Genomic DNA, 24,242 nt, shown 5'->3' on the forward strand with positions numbered 1-24,242 from the left:
GTTCAAGATTACCAATCCTTATTAAACATCTTTGCTGCCAGTAACCGCAAGTCAGTCCCATCTGTAATTTTGTCGATTTTGAGGTAGCATCGAATTTTGACCTATCTTTGAGTGTATTTTCAGATGTAGCGATAAAAAATAGTAGTTTGTTCAACAAAAGGGGAAATCAATACCAAATCGAATTGTCCCATTATGAAAAGTAACCGCAAGACAGTCCCAGAGAAAAAATAACCGAAAATCAGTCAATTAGAAAGAAACCTGCACAACAGTTACAATAAAATGGATGGAGAGTGGAGAAGAGAAGTTTGATATGATCGTTCATATAAAAACAAGTTAGCTAGTAACAATTATCAATTATTGGGATTATTTTTCAGTTTGAACTGGTGATGAATTTCTAAGCAGCAATTTCCTGCTAATACGAATTCAAGTCCATTTTTTCATGGTTCGCTTCTTCGTGGATATATCCGGAAAATCTTCAGAATCAAAAAAACTTTAATCAGAATCCAGGGAATTGTTCCAAGATATCTCGATGCTCGAACTTCAAACAGATTTTGATAATCTTGACATTTATTGTCGGATGAACTAACTGCAGTCCCGGCTTAATTTTCTTCATCCAAATCCTCACCGGATGAGCTTTCATCGGTTTCGTACATCATGAGATTTTCCAACCCCGACATTTTTTAAACGGTTCTCATGGACCAACTTCCGAGCTGCGAAGGATTGACGCACTATAGCATCAACATGACAGTGTGACTGACTTCCGGTTACTTTTCTCTTCGGTGTAGAATGTAACGGCAAGTCAGTCACACTCAATGTTTTTTATCATGAAATCTATGATTGCAGTGGTTTTTACTACGTAATTAGTGCAGGTTATTATGCAAACTATATTTTAGCATGAATATTGCCAAAATAATTCATCTTAAATAAGTGATGAAAGAGCGTAAAGAAAATATCTTTCGAAGCTGTTTTCTCGATTTCATATTTTAACAGATGGGACTGACTTGCGGTTATCGGCAGTTTGGGTCTATTATGCACATATTTCGTGCTCACGTTGTCCAAGTTAAAATCTTATTTTTACTAACTTTATGGAGAAATTTCGATTTGTGCAGCAAAGGCACTTCTACTCATAACTCTGGAATTTTTGTGATTTTCGAAATGGGATTTCGTGTGATGAAACTTAACAGTATTTGGCATCGTTTGCCATCAAAAACTGATGCTGATGCCGAAGCTTGTATGACAAAAACGATTTATGTTCTGTAAGAGTTTTGTGATTTCATTTGTTGTGTAGTTTTGTAATTTATATTGTCTTGTCTCCTAAATTCAGGATTCCCTGATGAAGGTGCAATATACACCGAAACGTTGGTTGAAAGAGCGATATTAATTCGTTTTATTGCTGAAAGACTGCGAAGCCGAAAAACATCCCCTGATAAAACCCCTTAGTCGATAGCATAAATTGCAATTCACAATGGCGAACATTAGTGGTGTCAATTTCTTCCAGAAGATTGACAATGAATTCGGAAGAGAGACAAGAAATATGTTTAAATCATAGACAAACCACAACCGTAAACTGAGGAACTTAACGAGCCGAAAAAAGTTTCTTATTAGATGTAGGCGGAATGGAGTAATCCCTAGCCACATAGTGAACAGCTTGAAGTGTATCTCCCCACTACTTGAACAAAACAGCCCATTCCTCCCAAAACTGCAAAGATGCATCAATAAGTTCCAAAAATCATTACTCAACAGCGAAATTCGTCAAACGTACTACAGCATAAAAAAGCTTCAAAAGGAACAGTCGACTCTACGACTCTCTATGTCGTTGGTAGTGCCGGACGCAATCGCCGATAATTTTTTTGCATCCCAAGAAAGGTTCTTCTTGAACAACGTTGCATTGACAACAATAATCACCAAATGCAAGTATGATCGGTTGCTTACAAGCACCGCACAACATTGCGATCCCACCAAGTTCTTGACATACACGAAAGCGATACACAATGCGACAGAAAAAGTACTGCCTCCCGAGACTGTTATTTTACTTAGTCTTGGCCCAAAATTCGTCCTCCCTTACAAGTCGTTGAATGAAATCCCGTTCAGTAACATCATTGCTGACCTGGAGAATGTTATTGTGTCCGAAGACGACAGACTGACCCGAAAACGAATCAGATGCTCAGCCGTGTTCAAAACTTCAAAACTTTATTCACAGGTTTGCCAATAAACAGCTAGATATGCTATCCCGCTTTCTGACACATGCTTGCAATGTAACTAGGCGGTTCATCAAATCGAACAGTGATGTAATTATCGTTGAGTCAGACAAAGGGAAACAGACTGTTGTGATGTATAAGAAAGACTATGACGACAAAATGCAAGAAATGTTGTCCGATAAGAAAACGTACCTGGCCATCAAAACGAATCCTACGTGGGGCCATCAGAAAACGAACAACAGCCTTGTTTCACGCCTTCAAAATCTGGTGCTAATCGATGCAAAAACAGCATACCGGTTGAAAACGACCACAGCCCAATATCCGAGAATATATGGTCTACCCAAAGTACATAAACCAAACATGCCACTCCGGCCGGTAGTCTCCAATATAGGAGCACCGTCGTATATGTTGTCGAAATATGTCGGGCAAATACTACAGGCATCCATCAAGAGCGACATAAAAGATTCGTTTTCATTTTGTAGCTATATCAACTCAATTCGATTACCAGAAGACTATGTCCTTGTATCGTTTGACGTGACATCGCTTTTCACTAGCATTCCAACGAACATGATTCCTGGCATTATCATTAACAGATGGCAGGATATAAAGCAAAACACGTATATCAACCTAGATTTATTCTTAGACATAATAGATTTTTGTCTGAATGGAAGCTACTTTTCATACAAAGGAAAGTTTTTCCGGCAGATCCACAGAACAGCCATGGGAATTCCGCTCACACCAACAATAGCGGACTTAGTGATGGAATCGCTTCTGGAAAACGTCGCTTGAAAAATTGATTTCCCGGTACCAGTTTTAAAAAAATACGTCGATGACTTGATTCTTGCTCTTCCCCCGGACCGAGTCACAGACGTTTTGAACATTTTTAACAGTTTCGACAACAATATTCAATTCACGATCGAATTGGAGAAAGATAGAAAAATCCCATTCCTTGACATGGTACTAATACGGCAAACTGACTAAACCATCCGTACTGAGTGGTATAGCAAACCGATGGCATCTGGTCGCCTCCTAGACTTTCATTCATGCCACCCACTTCATCTAAAAATAAATACCATCGCAAACTTTATCCAAAGAGCCCGACAGTTCACCACAAACAGCCCGAAGGAAGCTGCTAACATATCCATAAATGAACTGTTGAGGCGGAACCACTACCCAGCGGCGCTACGACATCGGCTGTTGAACTGCAACATCCGAAACACCGAACGAAACACGAGAAATTCGTCTGACGATGGAAGCATGGTTGTGTACAAACCGATGCTGTTTGTGAATGACCTGACACAACGGCTGAGTAAGGCATTAAAAGCGGCCTCCCCCAATATAATACTAGCGTCAAGATACGGGAACACCGCCAGCAGAATGTTTACCAACATGAAAGACACTATACCTCCAGAGATGCGACATAATGTGATCTACATGATTCCCTGCAACGATTGCGAAGCCAGCTATGTCGGGTTAACCACAACCCAACTGAAAAAACGCATAAGCAGCCACCGATCAACAATTAATGAACTGGAAAAACTCCGCGGCAAAAACGATGAGGATCCCAGCACACAATTCGATCTGGAACGACTTAAAGAGAAGACGGCACTCCTTTACCACATCGTCGAAGAAAATCATAATTTCAACCTGGAAAAAAAAATTATCGATCAGCACACACGAAAATTAGCTCTTCCGATTTTAGAAGTCTGTCATATCGTAAACACCAAACATGCAGTCAACAAACGGTCCGATGTTGACAATCTGAGCTCCATGTAAGCAGGCGTACTACACACACTTAACAAACAGATCCCAACACAGAACACGCACACACCAGCAAACGAAACCCAATAGCAAACTGTAATAGCTAATAGCTAATACCCAATATATATTGCACCCACTGTTAGTCCACACTTTTTCGCTCCATTTTGAATCGAAATTGAGTTAGCGGTTGAAAGAGTAGTGAAGATAGTTCGTGACAGAGTTTATTTGTTAAGTTTAAATCATAGCGGGTTTGAATGTAAGATTATTGTCTTTTGTGCTACAGTTCTTGAATGTTTACATGTTATTTTATAGATTGACACAAATAGTAGCTTATAAATAGGACAGGAATGCTGATGCCGAAGCTTGTATGACAAAAACGATTTATGTTCTGTAAGAGTTTTGTGATTTCATTTGTTGTGTAGTTTTGTAATTTATATTGTCTTGTCTCCTAAATTCATGATTCCCTGATGAAGGTGCAATATACACCGGAACGTTGGTTGAAAGAGCGATATTAATTCGTTTTATTGCTGAAAGACTGCGAAGCCGAAAAACACCCCCTGGTAAATAATTATTTCATCACAAAATATCTCCTACTATAAAAAATTGCTGGAAACTTTTTGATTCAGTTACAAAATTGCACTATAAAAATTGCAAACACTACATTCACCGCAGAGGAACACTTCAGCGAAACAGTTCAACTAACAGATGTATTTCTAGGCTTATCAATCTACAAGCAGATCATCGGAAGGCAAAACTTTTCAAGCCTAAGTTGAAGTACATTAAAAAACGGATAACGCATCGACCACATACAGCTTCAACAATTCAGCCACAGGAGATGGTTCTACGGACTCTTCGACGGTTTTTCAACCACTACATTTATCATCATAACCACAGCGATTTTTTGTTTCCGTAGGAAAAGGGTCATAATTAAATTCAAATATCCCAGGAAGACTAGGACATCAGAAGCGAGCAAACAACGCGAATCGACCGAGGACGTACGATCTTACCCCGGAAGAATTACGAGACGGACCGGACCACCAACCAGTGGCATGGGCAGAGCCGGATTTATGATTGTGGGGGCCAGGGGCCCAGTTTTAAGTGGAGGCCCCAAAATAAAACAAAACCAAACCAAACGTTTTTGAAAGATGTCTCCAACGATGACACCCCGTTAAGCATACAGACGCGAGGCATACGGACGCGAGGCATAGTACGCTAGGCATAATGGACGGCAGGCATACGGACACGAGGCATATGGACGCGAGGCCGAATGGACGCAAGGCCGAATGGACGCAAGGCCGAATGGACGCGAGGCCGAATGGACGCGAAGCCGAATGGACGCGAAGCCGAATGGACGCGAGGCCGAATGGACGCGAGGCCGAATGGACGCGAGGCCGAATGGACGCGAGGCCGAATGGACAAGAGGCCGAATGGACACAAGGCCAAGGGGAAGTGATGCGGAATATGTTATCGTCATCATCATTCAATTCAATGTATTTCAATAACATGTATTTCGCTTCAAAGCGTCATTTGGAAAGCAATACACTCGCGGCCTTCGGCCGACTCGCTGTTCGAGCGAATGCTGTCCTTACTCGCTACCGCTCGTTCGGACTTAACTAAGGGAAGAAAACACTGTTTGAGTAGACCTAGCAAACCAGTAGATCAGTCGTTTGAGTGCGAGAGGCCGCCGCTTCCGACGGCGGGTCAGCAGCCGGCTCGGACCGTGGAAACCACGGCGGCTTAGTGCTGCCTCGTGTCCTTGCCCTCGATTATGCGTCTTCGCCGCATGATTTCAAGAAAAGTATTATACCCAACTTAAACTCTTTAGGAATATAATAAAACGTGAACTACATAATTGGATCTCATGCGATCGTACAACATCGCATTCGGCCTCGCGTCCTTTCGGCCTCGCGTCCATTCGGCCTCGCGTCCATTCGGCCTCGCGTCCATTGGGCCTCGCGTCCATTCGGCCTCGCGTCCATTCGGCCTCGCGTCCATTCGGCCTAGCGTCCATTCGGCCTCGCGTCCATTCGGCCTCGCGTCCATTCGGCCTCGCGTCCATTCGGCCTCGCGTCCATTCGGCCTCGCGTCCATTCGGCCTTGTGTCTATTCGGCCTCGCGTCCGTTATGCCTTTTGGCAGTATGCCTCGTATCCATTATGCCTCACATCCATTATGCCTCGCGTCTGTATGCCTAGCGTACTATGCCTAACATCCATATGCCTAGCGTCCATATGCCTCGTGTCCCGTCCCCGTCTCCAACTGCTCGAAAACCGGATTTTTTTTTTGATATCTGAAAAAGAACCTACCGCAGTTTAAAAAAAAAAACACACAAAAATTTTCACTCAATTTGAGAAAGACTGCGTAAATATAAGGTGACCCTGACGATAATCTACAGAAACTAGGAAAAAACAACACACATCTGCAGATCAATGAAATCCTCACACGGACTCTGGAAATCTGCATTTTGCAAGGCACATCCCTGATTCGGACAAGTAAGCAACAGTAATGCATTAAAAAAACTTGTAAGTTATTTTCTTTCCCTACTTGGGAGATGGTTCGACTCAAATGGAGTGTTGATGTGTGTCATTCCAAGCACAGATAACAGACATCCAAGCTAGAACAAAAAAACTCCAGAAATCGCGTGTAAGATTTCAAATTCTTACTCATTTGGAAAGCTAACAACACCTTTCTGGAACTTGCCGTTTTAATCACTTTAGTGATGGCAGCGCTGTATTATAGTCAAAGTTGTTAGACGCATGAAAATTCTCACAGATTTCAAGTCAGATTATATACTCGCTGTTTTGCAACGATATAACACTGATTTTGTGAGGTTAGGGTTTTTTTCAAATCAACACTAAAACAAATAAATTACTACTGCTGAACTGCTGGTTCAGAATTTAGCCGCAAAGGTGGCGTTGCGATGCCAACTTCTCTCCCTTAAACGCTAGAGCTTTGCGGCATTCGACAAAGTTGTAAATCTCTAAATTCCATGAAACTTTACAGAATATACAAAATTTTTAACTCTTCCAGTTTCAGAGATCTAGAGTTTTTATAAATTTTGTCTGAATTTCACATTTTATTGTGATAATTTTATGAACTCACTCGAAATAATTTCTTACAATTTTTTTCTCGATATAAATTGAATAAAAAATCTTCATTTCAAACAGAAACAAAAAATCTTCATTTTCTGAAAATTTGAAAGAAGTGTTTTTTGGTGTTTTTGTGATATTTCAGTTTGAATATAACCATAGGTTTCATATAAAAATACAATTGCTATGTATTTATTGCATGGAATACACGGTCCAGTACTTTGATACTCTATCCAACCTACGTGCCGTCTTCAGCAAAGTTTCTCAGTGTAATAAGAAGATCAACTTGACGCTTAGTTTAGTTCGCGATTTGGTCGCAGAAATGGCGCTTCGACACCAACCTTTTATGTTTACACGCTAGACCTTTGCAGTTTTCGACAAAGTTTTAGATCGGAAAATTTTTTGTAACTTTGTCACTTAAATTTTTTGGGAAATTTACGAGTTTATGAAGAATTTGTTTGAGTTTCACGTTTTGCCTTTCTCCTAGAAAGGTATAGCAATCGGGCTACCTGAAATACCCTTGACTTTTGAATTTTATGAAAATTGAACTTGGGGTTCAAAAGTTATGAAGAGAAACGTGTTCTGAAGACTGTCTAATCTCACTCATGTTTCTCATAGATGGATGAACCGATTCTCATAAAATCAGTGTCAAATGGAAGGTCTAGTTTTGCAACCGGACTATTACTTTGCCTGTTATGTTTAAAAATGTGAAATCCAGCTATGAAAAGGAACATATTCTGAAGACTACTTGGACTCACTCACTTTTCTCAGAGATGGCTGACTCGATCCCCACAAAATTAGTGTTAAATTAAAAGTCTAGCTGCCTCATAATACCCCATTGAATTTTACTGTAATCGGACTGTAACTTCGTCTGTAATGTACCCAAATGTGAAAATCACGAAACTTCATTATCTCAGAAACTATGATTGAACACGTGGTTTCAAATTTAGGCTGCCCTATACGTTCCCATTTCATTTGATTATAATCGAACTTAAGCAACCGTTATGTATTAAATTGTTAACAAAACAACGAAAGTCTATTATCTCAAAGATTATATGACTTATTTGAACATGGGAACGAGTCATCTCTCAAACTTACAAATAACAAACTTCATAACAATTTGATATGTGGCTCAAAAGTTATGGAGAGAGAAGAAATTCGAAGACTATTGAAAGCTATACCTGGTTTGATCAATATATGTGGCCTCAACATAATTTAAATGTGGTATCGTACTATTTGAACTTTCCAAATTCATTGATTCCTTGCGATGTGTTTAAAATCTGCAAATGCACGACGAATCGGCCATAGTATATAATCAAAGTTAAAAAAACGAATCGTTTAAAATAATTGGTTTTATCGAAATGACAACATCCTCGACTTTTGGCTTCTGTACATCGCCTTAATTCTGAATATTTTCATATTGGGTGGTATTCGGTCATTTTCAGCAGATTTGCTGGCATCAATCTGACACCGGAAATACCCATATTGGGTGGTATTTAGGTATTTTGGTTGTTTTCCAGAAACTAAAAGTGGTCGTCTTTAAATTCAAAATGGTGTCCAGGGACAATGTTTGGTATTATTCGGTCATTTTCGACTGTTTCTTAGAAGCTGCCATTTAGCGATTCAAAATGGTGCCTGAGGTCAATTGTTAGCTCCTTGCATCATTCAGCCACTTGAGAAAATCGAGAAGCAAATGGATGTACCTTCAGAAAATTTGTAGAAATTTGACGGTAAATTGGACAAATGAGAGAAATAAGATGAATATAGGTGCACCAAGCTGTTGAGATGAATAATGGAGCGATTACCCTACTCATATTGGATAGCATTTGTTCATTTTTTGCTGTTTTTCACAAATCGGTAGTCGCCATCTTGGATTTCAAAATGGTATTTAAGATAATTTCTGGCCTCTGAGCGTCATTCTGGTTGAAGAAACACCCTTATTGGGTGTTATTCGATCAGTTTTCGGCTGTTTCCCAGGAACCGGAATTCGCCAACCTAGAATCCAAAATGGGGTTTGTAGTCAATTTCAGCTGCTATGTATCATTCTAGATTGGGAGATACTCATGTTAGACGGAAATCGGCCATTTTTGGATGTTTTCCAGAAACCAGAAGTTGCCATCCTACAATTCATAATGGTGTCTGAGGTAAATTCTTCTTGCTTCTTGCAACATTCTGGCTCCAGAGATACACATATTGGGTGGTATTTGGTCACTTTGGGCTGTTTATCAGAAACCGGAAGTCATCATTTTGGACTTTAAAATTGCCTGTGAAATCAATTTCTGTCATCTGGGCGTGATTTTGATTCCGAAAACATTCATATTGAATGATATTTGGTCATTTCCGGCTGTTTGCCAGACACCGGAAGTCACCATCTTAAAATTCAAGATTGTGTCTGTGTTAAATTTTTTCTGGTTCCGGAGATACTCATATTTAATGGGAATCGTCCATTTCAGGCTGTTTGCCAGAAACCGGAAGTTGCCATCTTACAATTCGAAATGTTGTCTTAAGTCGATTTGTGGCTCCAGTGCATCATTACGGTTCCGGAAATACCCATATTGGGTGGTACTTGGTCGTTTGCCGCTGTTTTTCCCTTCCAGAAGAGGGAGGGATGTCGAACCATTATGGACATATTTGTTACCCCTAAAAACATTCACATGCTAAATTTGGTTCCATTTACTCGGTTAGTTCTCGAGATGTGCAGAAATTTGTGTTTCATTTGTATGGCACCCCTCCCTTTCAAAACTAGGAGGGGTGTCAAAATATTATGGACATATTTTTCACCACTAAAAACATTTACCTGCCAAATTTGGTTCCATTTAGTTGATTAGTTCTCGAGATGTGCAGAAATTTGTGTTTCATTTGCATGGAACCCCTCCCTTCCAGAAAAGGAAGGGGCGTCCAATTATTATGGACATACTTGTTACCCCTTAAAACATCAACATGCCAAATGTGGTTTCATTTGCTTGGTTTGTTCTTGAGTTGTGCAGAATTTTATTTTTCATTTGTATGGGATCTCTCCCTTCCAGAAAAGGGAGGGGTCTCAAACTATCATAGTAACCTTTATCGGCACCAAACATACACCTACATACAAATTTTCACGTCGATCGTCACGTAACCAGGTGTCGTAATTAATTGAACAGCGGAATTTTACTAGAAAATCCCGACCTAAAATTTCATCTGTTGGTATCGGAAATGAATGGTCAACCAACTGAAATGTATGACAAATCTCTGCACTGTTTGGTAAATAGTTTTATAGTTTTAGTTTCTGCTTTTATAGTTTTAGTTTCTGCTGATCCTAAGGTTTGTACTGGAAGATTGCTTATACCTGTAATGTTACACCTATCATTGTAGTTGCTTATACCTGTAATGTTACACCTATCATTGTAGTTAATTAATAGTTGTTGTTTAATTTTGTTATTTTTAAAAATTGATAACTCAGCACCTGAATCTACCAATAAGGTACATTCAGGGCTTGCAAATCCTAAGTTGATGTAGATAAAATTCGAACAATTTGTATTTATTTGGTGAATTAGCTTCTGTTGATCATTGCACATTGGTGCGTCTGTTGGTTCGATTGTGGTTGTTGCTGGTTGGGTGCACTGTCTCCCCCAACTGTCAATTGCTGGGGGACTGAACAGTTTTCCGCCTGCGTATAATAGCAAGACCGTCCAGCCCTATTAAAATTTTGGTTATTTTGTCCGTGGAAGTTTTGATGCTGATTTTCACGGGTATTACCACGAATATAATGGTTTCCTCGTCCTCTGTAGTGGTTTTGGTTTTGATAGTTATTGTGATAGTTTCGAGGATTGGGACCTCGTAAGTTGTTGTTATAGTTTCCTCCTCGGAAATTGTTATCAAAATTTCCTCGTCCTCTACCTCTGTGATTATTTTGTACTCTGTAATTGAGTACTTGAGTCGTTTGCACTGATTGCGACTCGTTGAATTTCTGGATGGCCTTTTGAATCGAATGAAACTCGTTAGCCATTAAAACGGTTCTTAGTTCGGTATTTGTTGTGTTTTCAATCAGGGTTTCGACCCCTGCTTTCGTAGCCATTTGGCTTGCTACCTCTGTCGGTATTTTAATGTCGACATAGAGTGTGGTTAATTCGTTCGACAGATTTTCGACTGTCTCTAAGAATTTTTGTTGATCGCCCTTGTTTTTTGTGGCTTTCAACTTAGCAAGTACAGAATCTGGTGTTTCTGTACTTTTGCGAATATTTTTAATAGCGTTGGTTATTCCTTCTATTGTCGTGGGGTTCAGTGGTAGAGCAGATCGTGCTTTACCACTGAGACGTGTTTTGATGAATTTGATTGTTGTTAGGGTATGTGCTGGGGCTGTTAACTCTTGTAGTAGAGCAACAGAATCTAAAAACGCGTTTAGGCCACTAGGTGACCCATCATATGGTTGAATAAGAGCTGATGCTCTTTTAAAATCGAATTCCGGCGCTTGATCCGGCATGGTTAGTTTTTGTTTTGAATTTTCTTCAATTTTTAATTTTATTATATTTTGGATTTCCAAATTGGTATTCCTTGCAAATTTTTCTAAAAAAGTTATATTATTATCAGGAATTTCGAGTTCGTTAACAAGCAAGTATTCCTCAATCTCATTTTTTAAATTCTGTGCTAATTTCGATTTCTCTACAGGTGTTTTTGTAGATATTTTGTTATATCTAGATTTTTTTAGAGTAGTCAAGCATTTTGTAAATTGTTGTACTTGACTCTCCACTGTTAACATTTATTATTATTTTAGCTTACAGTTTTTGTTGTATCAATTTGCTGCCATGTTGCTGTTGCTGCTGCCGCTGCTGCTGTATAGTTTTCGTACGGCTTCCCGTAGGTTTTCTATTGAGTTCTCCGTTGTTCTCGCTGTTGTTCTCCCTTTTCTTCTTGGTGTTGTTGTTGATTCTTCCACTTTGCAATAGCTGTTTGCTTTTTGGTGGTTAGCATTTGAAGGAGTGCGTAATGTTGTTGTGTTACCTCACTTTTACGCTGAGTTCTCATAATGGTTTCGTTGACTCTGCATATTGTAGTTTAGAAGAAAAATCCAATGATCCGGCCTCCGATATCTCGTTCCAAGGCCTGCCGGTGCGTTATTATACCATCAGCTGTTGATAGTATTACTGTGCCGGTTATAGTAGGTATGAGCTTTGCACACTCGAACACTATGTTTTTGTTGTTAATGTTTTGTCTTTCTCCTAGAAAGGTTTAGCAATCACTTGCAAAACCGAAAGTTTAAAAGTGCTCCAAAGGGCCGAATGGCATATATCACTCGACTCAGCTCGACGAGCTGAGCATTTTCTGTATGTGTGTGTGTGTATGTGCAGATTTTTACTCTCACTCACTTTTCTCAGAGATTGCTGGACCGATTTTTATGAAATTAATTGCAAACGAAAGGTCTTGTTGTCCCATAAGACCCTATTGAATTTTATTGTAATCGGATGTTTAGTTTAGAGGTTATGTATCAAAATGTAAAAAAACATGAAACATCATTAACTCAAAAACTACACAACCGATTTGAACAAAATTAGTCTCAAATGAACGGGCTACCTGAAATACTCTTAAATTCTGAATTTTATAAAGATTGAACATGTGGTTTCAAAGTAATGAAAAGAAACGTGTTCTGAAGACTGTTTAATCTCACTCATGTTTCTCAGAGATGGCTGAACCGATTTCAATAAAATCAGTGTCAAATGGAAGGTCTAGTTTCCCCATAAGACCCTATCGATTCGTTTTGCAATCGGACTATTACTTTGCCTGTTATGTTTAAAAATGTGAAATCAAGCTATCATATAGAACATATTCCGAATACTACTTGGACTCACTCACTTTTCTCAGAGATGGCTGACCTGATTTCCACAAAATTAATGTCAATTAATAAGTCTAGCTGGCTCATAACACCCTATTGAATTTCACTGTAATCGAACTGTAACTTCGTCTGTAATGTACCGAAATGTGAAAATCACGAAACTTCATTATCTCAGAAACTACACAACCGATTTGATCAATATTATTATCAGATAAGCGGGCTAGTTAAGGGTTAACTGATGAGTTATGATTGAACACGTGGTTTGCTGCCCTATACGTTCCCATTTCATTTGAATATAATCGAACTTAATTAACCGCTATGTATTAAATTGTTAATAGAACAACGAAAGTTTATTATCTCAAAGATTACATGACTTATTTGAACATAACTAGAGTCATATGAACGAGTCATCTCTCAAACTTACAAATAACAAACTTCATAACAATTTGATATGTGGCTTAAAAGTTAAGAAAATTCATTGATTCTTTGCGATTCCTTGCGAATCGGCCATAGGATATGATTAAAGTCAAAAATCGTTTGAAATGATTGGTTTCATCGAAATGACAACATCTTAGACTTTTGGCTTCGGTACATCGCATTAATTCTAAATACATCCATATTGGGTGGTATTCGGTCATTTTCAGCAGATTTTCTGATATCAATCTGACACCGGAAATACCCATATTGGGAGGTATTTAGTTATTTTGGATGTTTTCCAGAAACTAAAAGTGGTCGTCTTTAAATTCAAAATGGTGTCCATGGTAAATGTTTGGTTTCTATGCATCATCTTGATTACGGAAATATCCACATGGAGTATTATTCGGTCATTTTCGACTGTTTCCTAGAAGTTGCCATTTAGCAATTCAAAATGGTGTCTGAGGTCAATTGTTGGTTCATTGCATCATTCTGGTTCCCGAGATACTCATACTGGATGGTATTCGGTTATTTTAGACTGTTTTTCACAAACCGATGGTCGCTATCTTGAATTTCAAAATGGTATTTAATTTCTGGCCTCTGAGCATCATTCTGGTTGAATAATTTTAGAGGGAACAAATATGTCTTTAATGGTTCGACGCCCCTCCCTCTTCTGGAAGCATATGTTCCCTGAGGTCGATTATGGAACATATTTGTTAACTCTAAAAACATTCACCTGCCAAATTTGGTTCCATTTAGTTGTTTAGCTCTCGAGATGTGCTGAAATTTGTGTTTCATTTGTATGGAACCCCTCCCTTCCAGAAAAGGGAGGGCTGTCGAACCATTATGGACATATTTGTTACTCCTAAAAACATTCACACGCTCAATTTGATCCCATTTACTCGATTAGTTCTCGAGACGTGCAGAAATTTGTGTTTAATTTGTATGGAATCACTCCCTTTCAAAAAAAAGGAGGGGTATCAAAACATTATGGACATATTTTTTACCACTTAAAACATTCAGCTGCCAAATTTGGTTCCATTTAATTGATCAGTTCTCGAGATGTGCAGAAATTTGTGTTTCATTTGTGTGGAACCCTTTCCTTCCAGAAAAGAGAGGGGCGTCCAACTATTATGGACATATTTGTTACCTCTTGAAACATCCACATGCCAAATTCGGTTTAATTTACTTGGTTTGTTCTTGAGCTGTGCAGAAATTTATGTTTCGTTTGTATGGGACCCCTCCCTTCCAGAAAAGAGAGGGGTCTCAAACTATTATAGAAACCTTTATCGGCACCAAAAACCCCTACATACAAATTTTCACGTCGATCGGTTCGGTAGTTTTCGAGCCTATATGAATCAGTCAGACAGATAGACTGACAGACAGACCGGACTATATTTTTATATGTATAGATTACAACATCAATATTTTAGAACCTAAAGAGTGAATATACTTTTATTGGATTGAAGCGTTCATGTAAATCTCTTTTACAAATAAAGTTTTGAATGAGAAAGGCTGGGTCTGACCGCTAGGTGGATTAATTTAGGTTTTAAATTCTGGTGTTGATTGAATTTTCGTTATGTTACCGCTTATTTTCACGTAATGTTTTTGGTTTTTTGTGCGTATAGTGTCAATTATGTTTTTATTCTGTAGGATTTTTAGTAACTTTTTTAATGTCGGTGTTTTTGTAGTTCATTTAATAACTCTATTATGGCTTTTTTCATAGCCATTTTTCATTTTCACTTTTTATTTTATTGTTTTTCATATTTTATCTATGTTGTCCTAGGATTGCGCACAACCTCTCTGGAAAGCTCTTCTGGCCACGTTCTTTTGATGCCACCGGAACACTTTATACACTATTTGAGCAATGTTCAGCGCTAGCAGCACCCACAACTTTATTTCATGATCGTTGTGGTGCTCGTTATTTTTCTCGATTTGGTTAAGGATATTAATGTGCGCGTCTCCTGATGTGGCGGCAGATTTCGATAGTTCTTTGCCCATCGTTATTGTACCATGTTAATAACTTTTCACTTGCCCTTTTTGCTTATTGCAGCACGTTGATCTATAACTTTTACTCGCGCCGATTAGAATACTTCGCACTTTACAGGTTTGTCACCTGATCGCGGACAGTCATATAATGTTCGTACTATCAGACGACTATCGCACCAGACTCAAGTGGATTTACGAGCGGTGTCCCTTCCGGGATCGCTCTAGGACTTTCTTTTTATGCGGTGTCCGTAAAACGGATCGCAATAACGATAGCTCCTGGATGGATCTTTTACTGGAGACTTCTCCAGACTGAATTGTCTTTATTTGAAAATCTTAGCTTTAAATAGCCAACCGAATGTTGCGCTACAAAATCAATATGTATTCTTTATTACATTCTTTCTTATTGCTAGAGTGAGATGTCTGGAATGGACGTGTGACAAACAATTTTGGCTGAGGATTGCAATCATATATTTGCCTCGGTTAATTTATACCGGTTATGCATTTTGAGACCTTGCGCTGGGTGCGCTTCGTTTTGAGTCGAAAAGTAATGTTAAGGGACGACCAGCGAGGCCGTCTTTGCATGACATGCACTTAGCTGGTGGTCGACCTTTTGTTATTTATGTTTGACTTTAATTGTACTGTGATTTGGATAGGGTGGTCGCAAAACATATGATAGTAGTTTTTGAGCCTATATGGAGCAGACAGACAGACAGACAGACAGACAGACAGACAGACAGACAGACAGACAGACAGACAGACAGACAGACAGACAAACAGACAGACAAACAGACAGACAGACAGACAGACAGACAGACAGACAGACAGACAGACAGACAGACAGACAGACAGACAGACAGACAGACAGACAGACAGACAGACAGACAGACAGACAGACAGACAGACAGACAGACAGACAGACAGACAGACAGACAGACAGACAGACAGACAGACAGACAGACAGACAGACAGACAGACAGACAGACAGACAGACAGACAGACAGACAGACAGACAGACAGACAGACAGACAGACAGACAGACAGACAGACAGACAGACAGACAGACAGACAGACAGACAGACAGACAGACAGACAGACAGACAGACAGACAGACAGACAGACAGACAGACAGACAGACAGACAGACAGACAGACAGACAGACAGACAGACAGACAGACAGACAGACAGACAGACAGACAGACAGACAGACAGACAGACAGACAGACAGACAGACAGACAGACAGACAGACAGACAGACAGACAGACAGACAGACAGACAGACAGACAGACAGACAGACAGACAGACAGACAGACAGACAGACAGACAGACAGACAGACAGACAGACAGACAGACAGACAGACAGACAGACAGACAGACAGACAGACAGACAGACAGACAGACAGACAGACAGACAGACAGACAGACAGACAGACAGACAGACAGACAGACAGACAGACAGACAGACAGACAGACAGACAGACAGACAGACAGACAGACAGACAGACAGACAGACAGACAGACAGACAGACAGACAGACAGACAGACAGACAGACAGACAGACAGACAGACAGACAGACAGACAGACAGACAGACAGACAGACAGACAGACAGACAGACAGACAGACAGACAGACAGACAGACAGACAGACAGACAGACAGACAGACAGACAGACAGACAGACAGACAGACAGACAGACAGACAGACAGACAGACAGACAGACAGACAGACAGACAGACAGACAGACAGACAGACAGACAGACAGACAGACAGACAGACAGACAGACAGACAGACAGACAGACAGACAGACAGACAGACAGACAGACAGACAGACAGACAGACAGACAGACAGACAGACAGACAGACAGACAGACAGACAGACAGACAGACAGACAGACAGACAGACAGACAGACAGACAGACAGACAGACAGACAGACAGACAGACAGACAGACAGACAGACAGACAGACAGACAGACAGACAGACAGACAGACAGACAGACAGACAGACAGACAGACAGACAGACAGACAGACAGACAGACAGACAGACAGACAGACAGACAGACAGACAGACAGACAGACAGACAGACAGACAGACAGACAGACAGACAGACAGACAGACAGACAGACAGACAGACAGACAGACAGACAGACAGACAGACAGACAGACAGACAGACAGACAGACAGACAGACAGACCGGACTGCATATTTATATGTATAGATTACAACATCAATATTCTAGAACCTTGAGAGTGAATATACATTTATTGGATTGAAGCGTTCATGTTAATCTATTTTTACAAATAAAAGTTTGAATGAGAAAGGCTGAGTCTGACCGCTAGGTGGATTAATTTAGGTTTTTTGTAATAGTTTTGTGATTCGAAACATTAAAATTACCAAAGAATATGCAATTTTCTGAATCAGCATACGTTTTCGGTTTAAGTATGCGTCGACTTTTCGTTAGTAAAGCTAGGCTTATTGAGAGTAGATCCTTTGCCATTGAATTTGGCTACGAAACAAACAAAGTAACATTTGATCCAATAGCAAACGATCTACTCTCAATAAGCTTTACTAACGAAAACTCGATGCGAATCTTATTTTTGATAGAGAAAAAACTTTTTCTCAATTAGTGGGGACCCCAAAAATGTGGGGGCCCTGGCCCCTATATCCGGCTCTGGGCATGGGCAACATTGCACAACGACACCACGCCGAGCCAACGATACAAAACGCGACGTTAGCAGAAAACCATCAGATCACCACAACCGAAATCCAATGCCACCGAAAATGTTTTGTTAGCAGATTTAGGTTCGACCGACTATCGATCGGTCTCTTTATTCATTCGTAGTTCAGACCCCACAAGTGAGGCAGTGTTTTAGTAGTGAATTTTTCAATGAAACTCTGTAACAGTGAAACTGTATCAAATAAATGATTTTTATGATTAACTAAGGTTGGCAAATGGCTGGACACGTGTAACTTGAGACCCTAATGTGGCCATTCACCTCTGTCCAGCAACTCCTATCCCAACCTCCACGTGGTGCCGACCGGAATACGAGTAACCTTAGCGGAGATCGGGTAACCAACCCCGGTGGAAACTATGGTCGTATGCTGACTGGGAAGGGGGTCGTACGCGGCTGTATCCTCATAGGGGCGGAGTACAACAGCGTCTGACCTGAAGCGGGCGGCTGAAATATGGAATGCTGTATCCCGCCCGCGCATCTTAGGTGTACCTAAGATGGCAGCCCCATCAGCAGGATGTACGTATCGCGACCCTGGTGAGGTAGCATACCGAAACCTTTCATAAACCACGAACAACGAATTTAGAAATACGGAACGGATCAATCGGCAAAGACCTAGGCTACGAACACGGAAAAAGATTAAGGTAAACGATTGGAAATTGGGTTCTTAGAACGTCCAATCTCTCAATGAACCGGCGCGGGCTGGCTTGCCTGCTCGAGAACTACAGCGGCAGGGAGTCGAAATCGCAGCGATTCAGGAGGTTCGGTGGCCAAATTCCGGAGAAAGGGAATTCCGTGCAGTAGACCCTATTGCACGCACTTCTTTCAAGTACCACATCTACTACAGTGGCAGCAAAGCAGCGGAACGGGGCGTCGGTTTCGTAGTGCTGGGAAATCAGAAAACAAGAGTCATCCGGTGGAGGCCCGTAGATGACCGTATATGCGTGTTGAGGATTAAGGGCAAATTCTTCAACTACAGTTTAATCAACACCTACGCACCGACAAACGACAAATCCGATGAAGTCAAAGATGAGTTCTATGACAAGGTTGAGCGAATCTATGACGAGTGCCCAAAACACGACGTAAAAGTCGTCATCGGAGACGCAAACGCACAGGTTGGGAGGGAGGAATTCTTCCGTCCGGTCATTGGGAGGCATAGCCTCCACTCGTCAACCAATGAAAACGGCCTGAGCAGGGCAGGAACAGGATGACGATTATGATTGACGAACAAGCTGTGGAGCCACCGTCACAGGAGGAGGTGAAAAAGGCGATTAGTGAGCTGAAAAACGGCAAGGCCGCTGGAAAAGACGGTATCCCAGCCGAACTTCTAAAAGCGGGAAGCGAGCGGCTGTACTATGCGATCCACCAGATAATACTAAAAATCTGGGCGGACGAACAAATGCCGAACGACTGGTTGGAAGGCCTCATATGCCCTATCTATAAGAAGGGCCATCGATTGGATTGTGGCAACTATCGAGGGATAACGTTGCTCAACTCCGCATACAAAGTGCTCTCCCGTACCCTGTTCTTCAGATTGAGACGGCTAACGGAATCCTTTGTTGGCGAATACCAGGCAGGTTTTCGACAAGGGCGTTCCACGACGGATCAAATTTTCACCATGCGACAGATCCTCGATAAGTTCCGGGAGTACAACTTATCGCCTCACCATCTGTTTGTGGACTTCAGGGCGGCATACGACTCAGTGAAAAGAAATGAGCTGTGGCAGATCATGCTGGAACACGGTTTCCCTACGAAACTAATAAAGCTGAGTCGTATGACACTGGAGGGATCCAAATCGTGCGTGCGGATAGCTGGCGAGACATCAGCCGCGTTCGTAACGTTGGATGGACTGAAGCAGGGGAATGCGCTCTCCAACCTACTGTTTAACATCGCTCTTGAGGGTGCAGTACGAAGAGCAAACGTCGAAAGAAACGGTACGATCATCACGAAATCTCACATGCTTCTTGGTTTTGCGGACGACGTCGATATCATCGGTATCAACCGTAAGGCCGTGGAGGAGGCTTTCGTACCTTTTAAGAGAGAAGCAGCGAGATTGGGACTTGTCATTAACTCTGCCAAAACGAAGTACATGGTAGCTGGCAGAGAGCGTGGGAGTCCCCGTGGTGTTGGTGCTGAGGTGGAGATAGATGAGGAACGATTTGAAGTGGTTGACGAATTTGTTTATCTTGGTACGCTTGTGACATGTGACAACGATATGAGCCGTGAAGTGAAACGACGAGTTGCAGCTGCGAACAGGGCTTTCTACGGACTCCGTAACCAGCTAAGGTCCCGTAGTTTGCAAACTCGCACAAAACTAGCGCTGTATAGGACGGCTGCCCAAGACAGAAGAAGCTGGACATCTCTAATTCGTTCGGCCCTAGACCGGTGAACGGTCCGTTGGCCAAGAAAGTAAAGTAAGTAAGGTTGAATCACGTAATTATATTTTGCATTGTAAAATGTTTCGGTATACGATATCTTAAAGTGGAAGAATTGTGGTGTAAGGAAAAGGCTAAGCAAAACGCTAAGGCTGATCGAAATTTTGGGAGGGGGTTGAGTCTGCATTACTTATCGTTACGTAGGGGGGAGGGGGGTAGCAGGGACAGTTACGTAACTATGATGATTGCTCGAAATTAAATTTTTTTTTCGAGTCGTTACGTAATTTTAGGGGGGAGTCATATCGAACGTTACCTATCGTTACACAGGGGAGGATGGGGTTTCTTAAATCTAGATTTTTAGCGATACGTAATTTGTGTACGACGCCTTACCAACACGCGCGAGAACAATGCGAATAAATACCGCTGAGTTCTAGTGGCTGGAATATTGTGAAACAGTTCGTTGATCTCTGATCCGAAATCCCGAAGTTCACTGACCACAGTTGTGAAAAGTAAAATATTAAACTTGTGATAGGTAATTTTTTCTTCTAACAACCTGTCGCACTGCTCTGTTTTTTGTTCACCAAATATTTGATTTGCGAAACGTTTCGGTGGCGGATTATGTGCTTAATTGAGTTTAAGGGTGGTCTTGACATTTTAAATTGTAGTCAATTGCCGTAATTTACTTGGCGGGATCGAACGGATTGATCAATCTCCATAGGTTCAGGGTTGTTTTGTCGCAGATAAAATGTTATGTTTGGCACGAAAACATTTCTCGGTGTAAGATTGAATTGTTGAAAATTTCTGATAGGCTGATTTTGGAAAACGTTCTGTCTATATGTATTCGGCAGGTAGTTATTTTTTTGGCATCGCATTTTGGAAATTATTCTGAGGTGGAGAAAAAGCTGGAGAATTCGATTTCTGAGGCTGGTTGCCTCTTGGTGTTGAAATTGGTGTATTCTGGATGCCGCAAAACGGGGCATTTCTCGCACCAACATTCCAATAATTAACGTAGTAGTGATAAGCTTGGGCAAGGTAGAGCAGCTTGAAGTACAACATCGATTGACTGATGATCTAATGTCATGAGGTCTCTTTTATCTGCATAGTACAGAGGCAGAACCTCTTGAGTGAGAGTTTGAATTTTTCGATTCGGGAAATAGATATTATTGGTTAATAGATTCGACTTGCGCATTTGATATTTTAGTGATTTGGTTACGGTGGTGATCTGCTTACGGTGGTGGTCCGGCCCCGTCACTTTGAATTAGTATGGTTTAAAAGGTTCGGAACTTGCAACAGACGGTTCTGATTCAATTTTGATTTCGATTAAAAAATTTTATGTCACTTCTAAATAGCTAATGGTTAGTTTTATTTTCCACTCATAATATAATGGTTGTTAGGATACGCATCATACGCGTAGCGGGACAGCGCCTTAGTTCTATTTGGGTTTTTATCCGGGTTGCCGGTTGCCTTCTGGTGAACGTTTTCACGTCCTAAGCCGCAAGTCGTCAGATTTGATTCGCGATGGCGCTGGATCTGGGGTTACAAATATCTATTTGTTGCTAAATGCTACTTCGTGCTGAAAAATATATATACTATTACAAAAAAGGTCCCTTGTTTGGGCGCTAGTTATATACGCGCGGACGGTGATACGTATTTAAAAAACTAAACTGCGCGATTGGAGTTATACAAAAGAACGGTTTTATTAATTAAAATAAAATTTACCTAAAATACGCTAACCTAGCGATACCCTAGTGCCTGGCTGATGCGTTGACTGCTGCAGAAAATGTGCCTTGTGCACTGGGTCGCGTTATCGGTCAGATGCAGGTGCAGGTTATCGTTGTAACTTACTCTACACTCAATATACTTATTAAAAAATTTTCTACGTAAACTATTCATAATATTATTAACCAATGTTTTATTATTTTGCAGGGCCTAACGGAGATGCAGTGTCTATAACTAGTTCAGTAAATTTCTAGTATGTCTTCATTACAACAATATCGTAATTGTCTGAACACAAAAGAACCTTCTGATCTTGATTTTTTAGCTTTGGAGCAGCTCTAACTGGAAGTCGAACAGGAATCATTATGAACAGTGGTATGGATGACTTTTCATCCCCAGGGTTGAAAAATTATTTTGGATTACCAGGTACTGAACGTAATTATATTAGACCACAGAAGAGAGCTATATCTTCGATGTCACCAACAATCATTGTGGGTATGTATTTGAAACTGAAGTTACCATTATTTTGAAGTCATTTATCCTAAAACTAGTGAACAAAATAAATTGTCGGCAACGATAGATACTTTACATTTTATATCCAACATAATCTCATTTCCCATGAACAAATTTTCAATATTGACTAGAAAATCCACTTTCACAGCTTTTAATTTAAAATGTTATATATTTTTTGACGTAGTTCCTGTGTAACGTAACGTAGATTAGGAAGAGGTGCGGCCTCTTATGCAGTTATAAAGAGAAATAATTTTAATGGAATCGGAACATTAGCCTAATGCCGTGTTTACTTAACACCAATGTGATAATACGGTGGGTGAACATTAGAGTGGCCGCATTTTATATAACCGCTTTCAAAACTATCGATCCTAATGAGCGCTGGGCTGAAAAAGTTTCCACTTAAACTCTACAATTAGCCTCGAAAATTTGAAGTTGATCGGGGTTTATTTAATGAACCCTAAAGCGCTCATATTGTAGCAATCGATTTGAACAAAAATTTGTACTTTTTTGCTTTCTTTTGCATACATTTTTTATGATCATATTCAAATACACTTGTTTTTTCTTTTTTCTATAAAATAGTAATGTTATATGTCTAATTCAAGTTTAAAATGATCTGTAACTTTTGGTGTATGTTAAAAAGTGTTGATTTTTAATGCGATGGATGTTTTTTTCGGTATGACTCAACAACTTGCAATATAAACTGAAGTTCGTCTTCATTATGTGTTAAAACACAGTTATTGCGACTTTCACATCAGCTTAGACCGTGGTACACGATTATCACAGTCGAATCTCGCACACAATTTCGCAGTTATGGGCGATAGGTATAGATACTAGCAATATCGAAACATTTGACAGAAATATATTGAGCAAGATCGCGCCAAATGACCTATGGTCGAATATAGACAATTTTTGAATTGAATGAAACTTTGCACACGTATTTGGCTTAGAAAACTAAGCATATTTCACAGATGAAGAGATTTTTTACACCCATGAGTTACATTCTAAAAGGGCGTATGTCTTTTGGCATAGGTTTTATTCGAAGCATTGTAGCCCAGAAAGCGTTGGTTGTATAGAAAAACTGTCTGAGAATGAGTTGTAGGGAATTAAAAATGCACCATAAAAAAATATACACTGTACAAAAAAAATATTTTTACCAAAAAAAATTTAAAATAAACATTAAATATCAATTAAAAAAAAGAGTTGATTAATTTTTTATTTTTTTTTTAAGAAACTTGACGTTAATACGCAACTTTTTAAAAAAGGTCCAGGATGGAGAAATGAAAAGTAATTTTTTATGGTAGATTAATCTATCTATATATCTAAACATATAAAAATGCAGCTCTGTCTGTCTGTCTGTCTGTTTCATATAGGCTTATAAACTACTGAACCGATCGGCGTGAAATTTTGTATATAGGGGTTTTTGTGGCTGAGAAAGGTGACTAAGATAGTTCGATACCCCTCCCTCTTCTGGAAGGGAGGGGTCCCATATAAATGAAACACAAATTCATGCACATCTCGAAAACTAACCAAGCAAATGAAACCAAATTTGACAGGTGGATGTTTTTAGGGGTAACAAAATTATCCATAATGGTTTGACACCCCTCCCTCTACTAAAAAAGAGGGGTTCCATACAAATGAAACACAAATTT

General features: G+C 40.2%; 1 protein-coding gene across 5 annotated transcripts in view; it reads left to right on the top strand.

Moving 5' to 3' along the window:
* LOC129733821 (glutathione hydrolase 1 proenzyme-like) overlaps positions 1-24,242 on the top strand; it is an 840,124-nt gene that overhangs the window by 515,742 nt on the left and 300,140 nt on the right. For all 5 annotated transcript variants that reach the window (XR_008729724.1, XM_055695340.1, XM_055695339.1 and 2 more), the window contains 2 exons: positions 22,291-22,336; positions 22,406-22,575. Coding sequence is in view for 4 of the 5 variants with exons in the window: in XM_055695340.1 (XP_055551315.1) it covers positions 22,291-22,336; positions 22,406-22,575 (216 nt within the window). In the remaining variant the exon portion in view is untranslated. The remainder of the gene's footprint in view (positions 1-22,290; positions 22,337-22,405; positions 22,576-24,242) is intronic.

Source organism: Wyeomyia smithii, chromosome 1 (assembly GCF_029784165.1).
Source record: "Wyeomyia smithii strain HCP4-BCI-WySm-NY-G18 chromosome 1, ASM2978416v1, whole genome shotgun sequence".
Classification (NCBI taxonomy): domain Eukaryota; kingdom Metazoa; phylum Arthropoda; class Insecta; order Diptera; family Culicidae; genus Wyeomyia; species Wyeomyia smithii.